The sequence below is a fragment of the Meles meles genome, chromosome 4 (assembly GCF_922984935.1).
Source record: "Meles meles chromosome 4, mMelMel3.1 paternal haplotype, whole genome shotgun sequence".
Lineage (NCBI taxonomy): Eukaryota > Metazoa > Chordata > Mammalia > Carnivora > Mustelidae > Meles > Meles meles.
In genome coordinates, this window is record NC_060069.1 from 35,697,390 (window position 1) to 35,713,521 (window position 16,132).

A 16,132-nucleotide genomic window follows, 5' to 3' on the forward strand; every position below is an offset into this window, starting at 1 on the left:
TCTCAAATAAATGAAATCCTCTAAAAGAAAATAATAATAATAATAATAATAGGTGAGCCTAGGTGGCTCAGTAATTAAGCATCTGCCTTCAGCTCAGGTCCTGATCCCAGGGCCCTAGGGTCAAGCCTCGCATCAGGCTCCCTGCTCAGCGGGAAGCTTGCATTTCCCTCTCCCACTACCTCCTGCTGTGTTCCCTCTCTCACTGTCTCTCTCTCTCTGTCAAATAAATAAATCATCTTAAAAATAATAATAATACGCTGCGTTCTTAAAAGTTCTCACTACAAGAAAACAAATTCTGTAACTATGTGTGATAATTGATATTAACTAGATTTACTGTGATCATTTTACAATATATAAAAATACTGAATCATTATGTTGTATACCTGAAACTAACATAATGTATGTCAATTATACTTCAATTAAAAAAATTTTTAAATTTATTTCTATGTTTTAAAAACAGTCTCAATTAGCTTTCAACTGCAATTAATTGAATCCCTTTATTAGCAAGTTAGGCTGCCAGTAGTTATCACTGCATCAACACTTTTTGAATCCTTACATGTTGGGTACTGCTCTAGGTTCAAAAACACAATTATTAACAAAAGCAGAATTGGTTCATGTGGGGGACAGGGGAAGGGAGGAGGGAAACACACACAAAAAAAACAGAGCAATAAAGTAGACAATGACAAAGGAAGGCAAAGGGTGACATCTGGGGCTTTAATGAAAAAACTAGTGGTAGCCATGCAAAGGAAAGAAAGACCCCAATAGAAGGAAAGCAAATGTTAAAGTCCTAAGGCAGGAACAAGCTTCCCAGGTTCAAAGGGAAAAGACCAAAAAAAAAAAAAAAAAAAAAAAAAAAAAAAGGCCTAGTATGGCTTTAACACAGTTAAAAAAAAAAGATAAAAGGGAGAGAGATGAGGTCAAACAGAAAGGCAGGAATGAGATCACCTCAGCTATCTATACTTCACCTTTAAGACCAAGAGCTACAAACTTTTCTTATAAAGAACCAAACAGAAGGGGAAAGAAAAAAATGACAGAAAATATTTTTGGCTTTGTGAGCCATAGTCTCTGTTGCAACTATCTCTCCCTTTCTAGTGTGAAAGCAGCCACAGATGAAATGTGAAGGAGTGTAACTTTGCTCCAACAGAAGTTTATTCATGGATACTAAAATCTGAATTTCATGTAACGTTCACATGTCATAAAACATTATTCTTTTGACTTTTTTCAACCATTTAAAAATGCAAAAGGCATTCTTGGCTCATAGGCCATATGAAAACAGGAGGCAGGCTGGATTTAGCCCACAGACCATCATGTGCCAGCCCCATTTAGATGATAAAGCTCTCTGTAGCATCTAACAGCACCAAACACATTTAGGTGCAGAACAAATACTCTCAATGAGATTTTCAGCTTTACATTTCAGTCCCTGCCATTTTATTTTCAGAAAAGGCAGACATGAGAATATCTCAACAACAAAACAGTGGGAACCTGATCACACTTGCCCTACACTAAAGCAAACCTAGAGTTTTGCACCCCTCTCTGTTAGTGACCATGGTGCCATAATTCCTGGCATACAGTAGGCCTTCAACAAATTTTTGGTGAACAAACCTCAACACCTATCTAGACACTTCCTGTTATGAAAAACAGAGAGTAAACGTAGCATTTGCAGTTCACCTACTAGATGACTTTGTGTGAACCAGAAAAAAACAAGGCCTACAAAGCTTTGGACAGTGCTAGTTTATGCACTATCTCTGAGGAGATGGACATTTTTTTTTTCCCCAAAGGGACCCCTCCATCACCCAAGACAGATGCAATACTACAAGTATAAATGGATATCACTTTCGTACCAAAAAAAAAAAAAAAAAAAAGATGCCCCTTCCTCTGGGTAGACTCAGCCCTACACCCAGGGCCAAGGCTTGGTTGGCCAAGTGTAGACTAGATTCCATACCCCTGCTGATCAGACGTGCACGGTCACAAGCAATGGTCTTAAGTATTTTAAAAAAGGACTTTAAATACAAATTACCCATAGCTTGCAACATTTTCCAGAGTATCTCAATATGTAAAAACAGATGCCAAAGATAAATAGTAGAGTACTAGGCCACTTCACAATTAAAAAAAAAAAAAAAAAAAAAGCCCTACCATTAAGATTGGACTTCTTAATAAAACATGTATGTACTTCGTATTCACTTTAATAATACAGAATTCAAATGACTATGCTTTTATCATAAAAACTCTGGCTAAAATGTGTCATCAACAACTATGACAATTACCTGAAAGAGCTTTAATAAACATGGTATTAACTAGTCTTTTTGATAAAGGCACATGATTAATGAATATATAGAGCACTGAATATTTTTGGTTGCTTCTACCTAGAAAATCTACCTTCAGTAAAATAACTTCATATTGATTATAAAAGTTTTCTTCCCCTGGGGCACCAGGGTGGCTCAGTGGGCTAAGTCTCTGTCTTCGGCTCAGGTCATGATCTCAGGGTCCTGGGATCGAGCCCCGCATAGGCTCTCTGTTCAGTGGGGAGCCTGCTTCCTCCTCTCTCTCTGCCTGCCTCTCTGCCTACCTGTGATCTCTCTCTCTGTCAAATAAGTGAATAAAATGTAAAAAAGAAAAAAAAAGTTTTCTTCCCCTATATAATACCATTACTAATTAACAAAAACAGCCGTGACTACAACTGTATAAAATAACAAAGTAGTGCATGCTAATTCTGATTTTGCTCAACAGAAATCATTTTTGCTTTTCTACTGAAAGCAGGAGAATCAAAGGACAAAAGCCACATTAAGTTCTGAGTCACGTACAAGACACCAAAAAGAAAAAGGAGGCGGGGGTGGCTGGCTAGCTTATTAGTCAGTAGGGCATGAGACTCTTGATCCAGAGGTTCTAAGTTCAAGCCCCAGGTTGGGTATAGAGACTACTTCTAAAAAATGAGACAGGAAAAAAAAAAAAAAATGAGAAAGGGCACCTGGGTGGCTCAGTGGGTTAAGCCTCTGTCTTTGGCTCAGGTCATGATCTCAGGATCCTGGGATGAGTCCCACATCGGGCTCTCTGCTCAGCGGAGAGCCCGCTTCCCCCCCCGCCCCCCCGCCTGCCTCTCTGCCTACTTGTGATTTCTCTCTCTGTGTCAAATAAATAAATAAAATCTTTAAATAAATAAATAATTAATTTAAAATGAGAGAGAGAAGAGGATGGGAAGCAGGATTTTCTTTTTCCTAAAATAAAGAAGGGCCAGACTTCGTTGCTGTTCAGGGGGTCTGCAGTCTCTGCTCCTCACAAATTAATCTAACCACCTTCCTTCTTCCTTCCCTCCTTTTCCTTAAAGCATCTAATTCATATTCTTTGTTCCATCAGGTTCCCCCTACCTTTAGAGCTTTGGGTTCTGTGCACATTCAACTATGCAGTCTTCACTGTGGGGGCTCTTTTCCACTGAACCTCTGGTAGCGTCTCCGACACACCACTCTCTCGATCCTCCTTGGATTTTGTATGTGTACACTTTGTCTGCCTGTCTACTCTGTTCTTGTCCTGTGCCAATCTCTTAAGAGGCCTCTGAAGACATAAGCTCCAAAATACTGGAATTTAAGTGCTTCGTCATCTAAATCCTCACAGCATACTTTCTATAGTCACGACACATATCTACCCTGTACTACAGTTCTCCTTGTATAGGTCTTATCTTCCCACACTGGACCATGAATTGAGGGTAAAGGCGATGTATGATTCATTTGCTGATTTTTCAAAGTACCTAGCATAATGCCTTACAGAGCAGGTAACCAAAACCTTGGTTGGATAAATACATGAAATGTTTCTGTGGAAAGGCAAGGCACAGCACTGATAACTTTTGAGACCTACTATCCCAGGAAATTCACCTTTTTCAAGAAGTTTTCAGCAAACACTTCTTGCCCTTTGGCTTATTTTCCTATGCACTTCATTCAGGATCTATCTTATTCAATTAACACCTACTACAGTGATCAAGCCACTAAAGCATATTTACACCTTTGGACTTTCTGACTGACATGCCCCACTATTGATTTTCCCCTTCCTGTCACAAAGAGAAATGCTATAATGATGTTACCCACTTATTTATATGCACAGCTGATTGATTTTCCCTTTAGAGATAGTCCCAGTGGAATACAGTGGATGGCAATAGAGAATGTCTCCCTTTTATAAAACCTGAATGAACTGAATACTGAAATTTTTACAAAATATCTAGAATAAGTACCAAGCTTACAGGAAACATTCAACAAATAGAAATTAATTATTATTATAAGATGGTAATATTACGGGGTGCCTGGGTGGCTCAGTGGATTAAAGCCTCTGCCTTCGGCTCAGGTCATGATCCCAGGGTTCTGGGATGGAGCACCGCATGGGGCTCTCTGCTCGGCAGGGAGCCTGCTTCCCTTCCTCTCTCTGTCTGCTTGTGATCTCTGTCTGTCAAATAAATAAATAAAATCTTTAAAAAAAAAAAAAAGATGGTAATATTACTAATGTAATTACCTATTACACAGTATATGTATCATGCTACTTCAAATATAACAACCTCAATTTACATCTGCATTTCTGAAAAGAGGACAGTAAGGAATTGGCAATTAATTGTATTCATAATGGCTTGAACATAGTTTTCCTAAGCAGATGACCACCCACATCAAAATTCATCTGCTTACCTCACTGCCCTGCATAGTCTTCGCTGGGTTAGCAGAAGGGATGGCAGCATTCAGCTCAGGCTCCGGCTTGCACAGAAGTGCAATGGTGTCACGGTGAGACTGGTAACGTTCTTTCACTTGCCCATCTGCTTGCACAGCTTTATCCAAAACGGCTCTGAAGTTGGTTCCCTCTGTGGGGGGAAAAAAAAATGTTACCAGAGTACAGCAATGACTTTAATAGTAACATTTATAGGCTGATTATACTTTTGGTTCTGCTCTCCAACTTTACTTTTCTCCCCTTTTCTATGGGCCCCGATTCATTATATAATGGAAACTGAGCTCCTGTCGCCCTTGGCATTTTTGTTTCTGGCAAAATGCATGGGTATACCTTAGCATGTATTTGTGGTTACTATCCACCAAATAAAAACTAACCGGCATTAGTCTAATCCTTTCCTACAACTCATTAATATAGAGAGAATTCATTCACTCCAAAAATTGTTGCAACTTACTTAAAAAGTATTCCCCTCTCAAAGGATCACTGCTTCAACTTGACTTAAAAGAACAGCAGTTAACATTTTTAGGAAAAAATGTCAATAGTACTAATTATATAATAGTAAATAAATAAATAAAATAAGTCTTTAGCTACCATAAAGACACTTACCTTAACAAACACAAATCTTAATAATTAAATTCTTCAAAAAAATAATAATTTGATTTCAAATTAACTCACCTTTTACCACCCACTACTAAGTGAAATGACATTACAAAACCATATGCATATAATATGATCTCATTTAGGAGTGCCTGAGTGGCTCAGTCAGTTGAGCATCCAACTCTTGGTTTTAGCTCAGATTACAATCTCAAGGTCACTGAGATCAAGCCCTGTGTCACACACCACATTCAGTGGGGAATCTTTTGAGATTCTCTCTCCCCTTCCCCCAGCTAGCACATTCCCTTTCTCTCACTCTCTCTCAAATAAATAAAATCTTAAAAAAAAAAACAGAACTGATCTCATTTATTTTAAAAATGTGCATAGAGCTTAACACCAGTTCCTGGAACCAGTGATATCTAGTGGTTATATAGATGCTCTAAGGGAAAAAAAAAAGGCACAGGGCTTGGAATATGAAAAGACAGATACAGAATCATTTTCATTTTTACTCTGTATTTTTTTTTTAATATTTTATTTATTTATTTGACAGAGAGAGATCACAAGTAGACAGAGAGGCAGGCAGAGAGAGAGAGAAATTTGGGGGGCACCTGGGTGGCTCAGCCAGATGGGGGTCCAATTCTTGATTTCGGATCAGGTCATGGGATCAAGCTCCAGGTCGGGATCTGTGCTCATAAGGAGTCTGCCTGAGATTCTCCCTCTCCCTCTCCTTCTGTACACATACCCCTACCATGTATTCAATCTTTTTTAAAAAAGAATTTTTCAGAATTTTTAAGAATCTGAATTTCTTATAATGAACATGAATCACCTCTGTTATTTATTTTTTATCTCACCCTGAACTGAGGGGGAAAAAACCTGTGTTTTCAAAATAACAGTTTCAGTAAAAACAGGTTTACAACTGACCCTAATTTAATCAAGCAAAAATGTGGATCCAAACTGGGAATTTATATGGGCACCTGGATGACTCAGTCAGTGGAGCATGCAACTCCTGATCTCAGGTCTGTGAGTTCAAGCCCCACGTTGGGTATAGAGATTACTTAAAAATAAAATCTTAAAAAAGAAAAATTGGGAATTTATTCAAGTAAAAGCCACTTATATACATTTTACCTGCTCTTAAAGGCTTATAGAGTTCATTAGATGGTGTCCTTTGCCAGCGTTCCTTGAATTTTGCTCTTAAATCATTGTCAGTTGCTTCTTCTTCATCCAACAATCTTAATGACTTTTAAAAAGGAAGTAAAATAACAATGAAGTATCATTTCTGGTATAAAAAAAATTAAAACATTTTTTAAATGATCAGACTCAATATTGGTGAGAATTAATGGATGGGAATACCCCTACTTTACTGGCTGAACTATAAAATGGTACAATTTTTGTTGCACTAATCCAAGTTGTAACATATTTAACAAACTCTTATAAAATTTAAGGCCAGGTTAGCCATTACCTTACTCAATAAATTAAAAAGAAGGTAAACTAAGAGATCATGTGTATCCATACACAAAGGCTACTTTGAACAAAGACTCTTTTTAAGATTAAAATAAATAGAAAGCCTTAAGACCTTAGATGCCATAAACAAAACAAAGAGAAAGACGTTAACTTATCCACATGAAAATCAAAAATTTGGACTTTTATCCCAGTACAACAAACTAAAAAGTAACATATACAAAATGGCTTCTGAATGTGTGTCTGAGAAGACAGAATAGTCGGGAGCCAGAACACAAGAAAGTGTTAATAATCTACCAAGAGAAGTAAGTGCTAAAGCACTGGTACCTGCTAATCCCTGGCATCTTAGAGCAGAGGTCTGCAAACTTTTCTGTCAAACACTAGAGTATTTTAGGTTTTGTGGGCCTTTGTGGACCATCTCTGTCACATTTTTTTTTTTACAGCCCTCTAAAAACAGATTAAAATCATCTTTAACTACTGAATCATATAGAAATAGGTCACAAGCCAGAACTGGTCCACTGTACATAGTTCACCAACTATACAGTTCACTATTGGCTTAGAATGGGAAGGTAACAGAACAGGAGCAGGACACAAGAAACACAGGTGGGGCTGCTATGAGTGGATGTCCCATCAAAGGCATTACCCTCCCATAGCCTGGGATGCTTCCACATGGGTGACACTCACTGGATGAATTTTTAAAAAGGAAGACTGCCTGACAAAGGAACTTTACTTGTGTTGGCTCTAAATAGAAAAGAAAAGAAGGATCACCTAAGATTCCGAATCAAAAGCCTATACTTAGGACTGGAAATCACACTACCTGTGTGAACAAAGCCATTAAGACATACCTCTGACAAAAAGGTTAACTACAAAATTAATAATAATAACAGTATAAAATAAAAATTCTCTAGAAGAATTCACTTTAAAACCTAGACGTCAAAGAATTCCCACATATAAAGTTCCAGGAAATGTGAATTCATAATAAAAAGAAAAAATCATTGAACATTAAATGCAATGGAGTATTTTGGACTAGATCTTGAAATAGAAGGGCACTGATGGACTGACTGGTAAAATCTGAGTAATAATATTGTACCAATGTTACCTTCTTAGTTTTAACAAATGAACCATGGCTACCTAAGATTTTAACTCTAAGCGAAGTTTGGTAAAGAACTCTGTACCAAATTTAAAACTTTTTTGTTAAGTCTAAAATTATTCAAAATTAAAGTTTTAAAATTTAAAAACAAGAAACATACAAAAAACCCACCAAACTCAAGAGGAAACAAACCATGATGAGCAAGAGTCAGCAAAAGGAACAAATCACAGAACCAAACCACAAAGACAAGAGATACTGGAATTACAAGATAAAGAATATAAGATATATTTAATATGTGTTTAGAGTAAAAGATAAATTGAAAGTGTGACACAGGAGAAGGAGAACAGAAAGAACTGAAAAAAAGACTAAATTAGAATTTCTAGAGATGAAAAACATAATAAAATTAGGAAGCTAATCACTACTTAAAAGCTGCTAAGATATAACTGAAAAGGATCAGCGAATGGGAAAACAAATAGGAAGAAATTACACACAATAAAGCAGAGAGCAACAGAAAATAAGAAGCTTAAGAGACATGGAAAATAAAGTTATGGGCTCCTGGGTGGCTCAGTAGGTTAAGCATCCAACTCTTGATTTTGGCTCAGGTCATAATATCGGGGTCCCGGGATCCAGCCCCATTTCGGGCTCTGTGCTCAGAGGGGAGTCTGTTTCTCCCTCTACACCACCCCACTAACTCTCTCTCTCTCTCAAATAAATAAAATCTTCAAAAAAAAAAAAAAAGAAAGAAAGAAAGAAAGGTAAGAGTCAACTTAAATATAATTAGCAACCCAGAAAGAATTACTAATGACAATAGGGAAAAAGAAATGTTCCAGGAAATGAAAACTAAGAATTTTCCAAGATGGATGAAAGATTCAATTCCTCAAATTCACTGGATCCAATAAAGTATCAATACCAAGCAATTTAAATGGAAGAAAATCCATACCCAGACACAACATAATAAACTTTAAAGAAGAAAAGTAAGAGTATACAATTTCTATGCAAGTTTAGAAAGAAAGAGAGAGAGAGGAACTACGCAATAAAACCAGGAAAAAGTGAGATGGGGGTGGGAAAGAAAAAAAGAGAAGGAAACATACAGAAAGAAAAAGAGACATAGAAATTACAAAATATAGCAGAAAATGGATAATATGAATAATCAGTTAATATAAATGGACTTAACCCTCCACAGAAACATATAACCCTCCACAGAAACCCTCCACAGAAACACAGTCAAACAAAATTAAGACAACTTCTGCTACATGCTGCTTAGAAAAGACACAGCCACAAGGGTAAACAAGTTGGAAGTCAAAAACATTACAAGAAAACTACAGATCAAATATGTAAGTACAGATGCACAATGCTCAAAAAAAATACTACCAAAGCAAATCCAGCGGCAAATTAAAAGGATCATATTCTGGGACACCTGGTGGCTCAGTCAGTTACGCATCCGACTCTTTGATTTTGGCTCAAGTCATGATCTCAGAGTCATGAGATTGAGTCCTGGCATCAGGCTCTGCACTGAGCATGGAGCCTGCCTAAGAGTTTCTCTCTCCCCCTTACCTCCTGCCCCTCCCCACCCCACGTGCATATGCAAGCACTCTCTCTAAAAACAAAAACAGAAACAAAAGACAAAGGATTATATACCATGACGAAGTAGAATATTCTAAGAATGCAAGGACAGTTAAAATCGAAAAACCAATTAATGTAATACTCTGTACTAAAAGAATGAAGGAAAAAATGTAAGAACATGTCAAGATGTAGAAAAAATATTTGACAAAATCCAATGTCCTTTTATGATTAAAAAAAAAAACAACAACAACTCAACAAACTAGGAATAGGAAAGAACTTCCTCAACCTCATAAAGGACATCTATGAAAAACCCACAGCTAGGGGCGCCTGGGTGGCTCAGTGGGTTAAGCCACTGCCTTCGGCTCAGGTCATGATCTCAGGGTCCTGGGATCGAGCCCCACATCGGGCTCTCCACTCAGCGGGGAGCCTGCTTCCCTCTCTCTCTCTCTCTGCCTGCCTCTCTGTCTACTTGTGATGTCTCTCTGTCAAATAAATAAATAAAATCTTAAAAAAAAAAAAAAAAAAGAAAGAAAAACCCACAGCTAACATCACAGAGTGAAAGTCGGGAAGCTTTCCCCTAAGATCAGGGACAAGACAAGAACATCTGTTCTCACTTCCATTCAACACTGTACTGGCCAGGGCAATTAAGTCAGAAAAAGAAATAAAAAGACATCCAAAAAAGAAGTAGTAAAACAATCTCTACTTGCAGATTACATGACCTTAATGAAGAAAATTCTAAGGAATTCACAATATAACCATTAGAGATAATAAACAAACTTAGTAAAGTTACAGAATACAAAATCAACATACAAAATCTATACTCTATATTCTGGCAATAAACAATCCAAGAAGGAAATCAAGACAATTACATCTACAATAGCACCAAAAGAATTAAATACTTAGGAATAAATTTAACCAAGGAGGTGCAAGACTTGTACATTAAAAGCTACAAAACACTGCTGAAAGAAATTAAAGAAAACCTAACTAAATGGAAAGACATTCTGTTCATATTCATGGATTGGAAGATTTAATATTGTAAAGATTGGCAATACTCTCTCCAGTTTGGTCTAAACATTCAGTGCAATCCCTATCAAACTATTAACTTTAGGATTTCCTATATATAAACGTGAAATCAAAACCACAATGAGATACCACTTTATACCCACAAGGATGGTTATAATTAAAAAACAGAACAATCAGGGGCCCTTGGGTGGCTCAGTCAGTTAAGGTCTGCCTACAGCTCAGACCATGATCCCAGAATCCTGAGATCGAGCCCCGTATCAGGCTCCCTGCTCTTTGAGGAGTCTGCTTCTCCCTCTGCCTGCTGCTCCCCCTGCTTGTGCTCTCTCTTTCTCTGACAAATAAATAAAATTTAAAAAAAAAAACCTGAATAATTTAAGGATTGGAAAGGTAATGTAAAGAAACTGGAACCTTTACACACTGCTGGTAAGAATGTAAAATGGTGCCACGACTCTGGAAAACAGTTTGGTAGTTCCTCAAAAAGTTGAACACTGAATTCCTGTATGACCCAACAACTCCCCTCTTCTGTATATACCCAAGAGAATTTAAAACAGGTGCTTAAAAAAAAACTTGTTCACAAATAGCATTATTAATAACTAAAAAAGCAAAATACCAATATTTATTACTGACAAATAAATAAAATGCAATACATCCACACAATGAAGTGTTAACCATAAGAAGAAATGAAGTACTGGTACTACAACATGGATGAACCTGGAAACATTATTCTAAGTGACAGAAGGTGAAAGTGCACATACTGCTTCTGATTCCATTTATATGAAATGTCCAAAATAAGCAAATCCACAGAGACAGAATCAGAGGAGTGGCTGCCAAGAGCAGGGGCAAGGGGGAATGAGTAGTGACTGCTAGTGAGTCTGGAGTGAGTGCTAGAGAGAATAGAGTTTCCTTGGGGTGATGGAAACTCTGACATTAGACAGTGTTGGTGCTTGCTCAATACCGCAAACATACTAAGAACCACAGTCCTGTACACTGTAAAGAGGCTAAAATGAATTTTGTTATGCAAATTTTACCTCAAAAACAACAGACATGCAGTTGTGAAGTACAGGAGATTTTTTAAAAGAATCAGGTATGTTGAAAACAAGAGGTATCAATAAATGAAAAACAACTCTCAAGGTGGCTGAAAAGCACAAAAAGCACACTAAATAACCAATTACTGAACTGGAAGGCCGGCCTGAGCCAGTCTCACAGGAAGAATGAGAGCACAAAGAGAAAAAGAGGAAGAAATGTTGAAAGAAAGGAAAACTGATCATCACCAAAAGAACCCCCACCCATCTGACAGAAATCCATTAAGAGAGGGCAGAGAAAAAGAAGTAACTAAAGAAAAAGAATCCAGGGACAGGAATCCAAGGTTAATAGGGCCCAACAGTTCCCTAGTGAAGATAAATTTATTATTTAAATTAAAAAATTAGTGAATACTTGAATATTTCTGAAAATCAGCCCTAATTTCTAAAAGCTACCAGAGGGAAATGAACACTCAAAAAGAGACCAGCTTCACAACCTTACTTCTCTCAACTCACAACTTAATTAAAACGAGACTCTCCAAGTACAGCTGACAGAATAACAGTGACTACATCACAAGGCTGTTAGAAACATCAAGTAAGATAAACAAAAGTACCTTGTATTAAGATATGCAGACAACAGACATATACCATACATGTTAATAAAGCCAGTTTTTAATTATAAGATAAACTTTTTACACATCAGTATTTCTAATGAAGATGCTGCTCACAACTGACATAGCATTTCAAGAGACAATGTTCTTTTCCATAACTTGTTTCAAAATCAAATATACATCTTCTAACCAATGACATCTTAAAATCAAGGAAATATAGCAATATTTAAATAACTACTAAGTAGCAGGCACATGCCTGATCCCACTTCAAAGCTATGTTATGTGATAAATATTATTATCCCATTTTTTTCCATAAGTAAACTGAGACATGAAGATGTTAAGTAATCTGCCCAGGGTGACAGCTAACAATAAAAACTGGGGATCAAGTTCAAATATAACTCCAATATTCAATAATAGTTTATTATAACTTTTACCTACTAAATGCCCCAGACTGCTACTGACTTGCTATACCTGCATTTTCCAGTGTTTGTCTTTTCCCATCAGACAATTACTTCTTGCTGCTTTCACAAACGTGTGATCTTAAACACTACTCTCCATTTTTTTCTCCCTTTGTCTATCTACTATTCTAATGTCCTTTCAAGTGCAACACCAGATAACAAGCTTGCTTAACCTAATAATCAACAAATTTTAAAGGACTACAAGGCATTCTCATGAATAAATCTATGACCTTAAGAGCGGTATCTGTCAAATAGGTGCAGGAGCGCTGGGGTGGCTCGGTGGGTTAAAGCCTCTGCCTTCAGCTCAGGTCATGGTCTCAGGGTCCTGGGATCGAGCCCCACATCAGGCTCTCTGCTTGGCAGGGAGCCTGCTTTCTCCTCTCTGCCTCTCTGCCTACCTGTGATCTCTGACTGTCAAATAAATAAATAAAATCTTTAAAAAAAAATATTAATGTGCACACGAAACACCCTGGGATCTTATTAAATGCAGCTCCTGATCCAGAAGGCCTGAGATAGGGTCTAAGATTCTGCATGTCTAGCAAGCTCAGCACAGCAAGGCTTTGGTACTGAACTATGTAGCATCAATTGCTTTCAATTTTCTTTTTATTGACTACATCTACATAGATGAGGTTGATAACACTGATGGTATAATTAATGTAGAACCCCTCATGAATCAGATTCTGAAGGCCAATACTGCAGGTAAGTTTTCATTTAAGTTTCCAATAGCTAATATGCCACTACCACTATCATATCATTCAGTATAATAATAACCCTTTTAAAAGGCAATCCTTTAAAAAAAAACAAACAAAAAAAAACAAGTGAGGCAAATATCCTCATCCCCAAGGTTCACACTGTCTCAAGTACAGATGACCCCTGAATAACACAGGTTTGAGCTTTATAGGTCCACTTTTTAAGATTTTCTTCGATTTTAATAACATTTCCTTTTTCTACCTTCCTTTAATCTAAGAATGCCGTATATAATATATATAACACACAAAATACGTGACAGTCAACTGTTTGTTACCAGTGAGGCTTCCAAAGTCAACAGCAGGCTATGAGTAGTTATGTTTGGGGGAATCAAAAGTTATACTCATATTTCTGACTGCATGGGGGTTGCCACCCCATGTTGTTCAAGATAAACTATACTTAAGTACTATACCCCTGTCCCAAAGTACTTGTAAATGATATAAACATCCTTTGAAAATTAACTGAAAAATTAAAACATGGATTAAAGCACCGACAACAGAATTTAACTAAAAAACGTGACTCCTAAACTGGCAAAAGCCAACGTAACCATTTTGACTATACTTATCACTAAAGAAAGAAGTGAATAAATGTGGGGAAAGACGTGAAGGCACAGTAAAAAAATAACACTGTCAAACAGTTGACTTCAGCCAAAAAACTTCCTATTGATAAAATATGCTCTCTCCACTGAAAGATGGATATGGTGGGCTTATAAAACACTTGAAGGCCTAACTTCCTTAGTCTGATTCCACATTTACCAAGAAATCTAATCTTTCAAAGAAATCATTAGTTTTGAAGGCTCTGAACAGTTTGTATGATTGTAATTTCTCACAGTATTACATCATGGTCCATATTACATCATGGTCCATGAGTTTCATTAATTTGTATTTATAAACCCTTAAGACATGTATGAACCCATTCTCAATCAGAATTCCTCTTGGAAGCTGAAAGGCAGTTCTGGGTCACATTAAGTTCATCAGGATGGTGAGTATTACCCTACAAAACCCAAGAGAAGAAAGCATCCAGTCCTAATCCCTGCTGGACACCAAGTAGCAAACAGTTTTTACTTGAAAAAACAAATCTCTTAAAACATACCTCATCTAGGATTTCTCTATTTCTTTGTAGCAGTTCAGGTAGCTCTTTGATCAGCTGATCAACAGTCTGGATGCCTCCCTGTTCAATCACAGACGTGGACTTAGTCAATATAGACTGAGGTACAGTATCTCCAGATACGTCTTCAATTGCTGCAGGAAGATTAAGGGAAGCTAACACCCTGGAAAAAAAATGAGATACTAAGTCATCTAGAGGTCTAAATCATCTTTAAAACATTAATCTCTTATATATCCTAATCAATAGCAATGAAGTTTTAACACCCCGAAAAAGCTGAGTACTCTCATCAATGGAAAAATAAAGATAAAGGGGGGGGGGGGAAGCAAAAAAAAAAAAAAAAAAAAAAAAAATCAGTGTTGATAAAATTAAAACAAAACTGTTAAAGAATTAAGTTCACAGTTCAGAATTAAAAACCAAAAAGTAAGAAATGCACATTAAAAAATACTAGCTACCGGGGCGCCTGGGTGGCTCAGTGGTTAAAGACTCTGCCTTCGACTCAGGTCATGGTCCCAGGGTTCTGGGATCGAGCTCCACATCCAGCTCTTTGCTCAGCAGGGAGCCCGCTTCTTCCTCTCTCTCTCTCTCTCTCTCTCTGCCTGCCTCTCTGCCTACTTGTGATCTCTGTCTGTCAAATAAATAAATAAATAAAATCTTAAAAAAAAAAATACTAGCTACCTTGGGCTCAGAGCTCAAACTTAACTTCTTTTGGTCTAAGTAATTACAAGACAAAATCTGAGGCAGCTAGGTGGCTCAGGCAGTTAAGCATCTGCCTTAATGATCCCAGGGTCCTGGGACTGAGTCCCCCATTGGGTTCCTTGCTCAGCAGGGAGCCTGCTTCTCTCTCTCCCTCTGCCCTTCTCCTTTTGCCCCTCTCCCAGCTCTTGCTTGCTCTCTTTCTCTCTCTCCCTGATAAGAACAAATAAATAAAATCTTGAAAGGAAGGAAGGAAGGAAGACTCAAAGATATCTGACAAAGGACTTGCTCTAAAATACATAAAGAACACGAAAAACTCAATTTTTAAAAATGAGCTAAAAATTCAACAGACACTTCACAAAGATATGTAAATGCTAATAAGTACATGAAGAGTTACTCAACACCATTAGTAATCACAGGAATACAAATTAAACCACAGTGTGATACTGCTACACACACACTAAAATGAAAACAAACGAGAAGACTGACAATACTAAGTGCTGCTGAGCGGGTGGGAATATGAACTGGAATAACCACTCTGGAAAACAATCTGGCTATTATTCTGCATAAAGTTAAGGATACACCAACCACACAACGCAACAATTCTAATCCTAGGTATTCACCCAAGGGAAATAAAACATGTCCACACAAAGATTTATGCATCAGTGCTCACAGCAACTGTAATGTCCACCAACAGTGAATGTAGAATTAACAAACTGTTATTTAACTATAAATGAAATACTGCTCAGTAATAAAAAGGACCAAACTGATATAACATAGATGAATCTCAAATCACTATGCCAAGTGAAAGAAGTCCAACACATTCTGAGTATATAATGTATATGCAATAGGTACTATAAATACTATAGCAACACTACAATATTCTATATACTGTAATGTACACATAATATAATACACATGCTATAATAATTACACTTATAGTAAACTGTATAAAAAGTAAAACTAACCTAGAGTGACAAGGAGCAGAGAGCAGTAGCTAAGGGCCAGGGGAAGAAGGACTAAAGTGAAAGAGGCATGAAAGAACTTTTTAGGGTGATGGAAACATTCTCTATCTTG

The 16,132-nt window shown here is 37.1% G+C and overlaps 1 protein-coding gene across 2 annotated transcripts in view; it reads right to left on the reverse strand.

Annotated features, from left to right (window-relative positions):
* Positions 1–16,132, reverse strand: part of LOC123939903 (programmed cell death 6 interacting protein) — an 81,573-nt gene that overhangs the window by 18,578 nt on the left and 46,863 nt on the right. For both annotated transcript variants that reach the window (XM_046001967.1, XM_046001966.1), the window contains exons 10-12: positions 14,348–14,525; positions 6,412–6,523; positions 4,659–4,828 (exon numbers count right to left, since the gene is read on the reverse strand). In XM_046001967.1, coding sequence (XP_045857923.1) covers positions 4,659–4,828; positions 6,412–6,523; positions 14,348–14,525 — 460 coding nt within the window. The remainder of the gene's footprint in view (positions 1–4,658; positions 4,829–6,411; positions 6,524–14,347; positions 14,526–16,132) is intronic.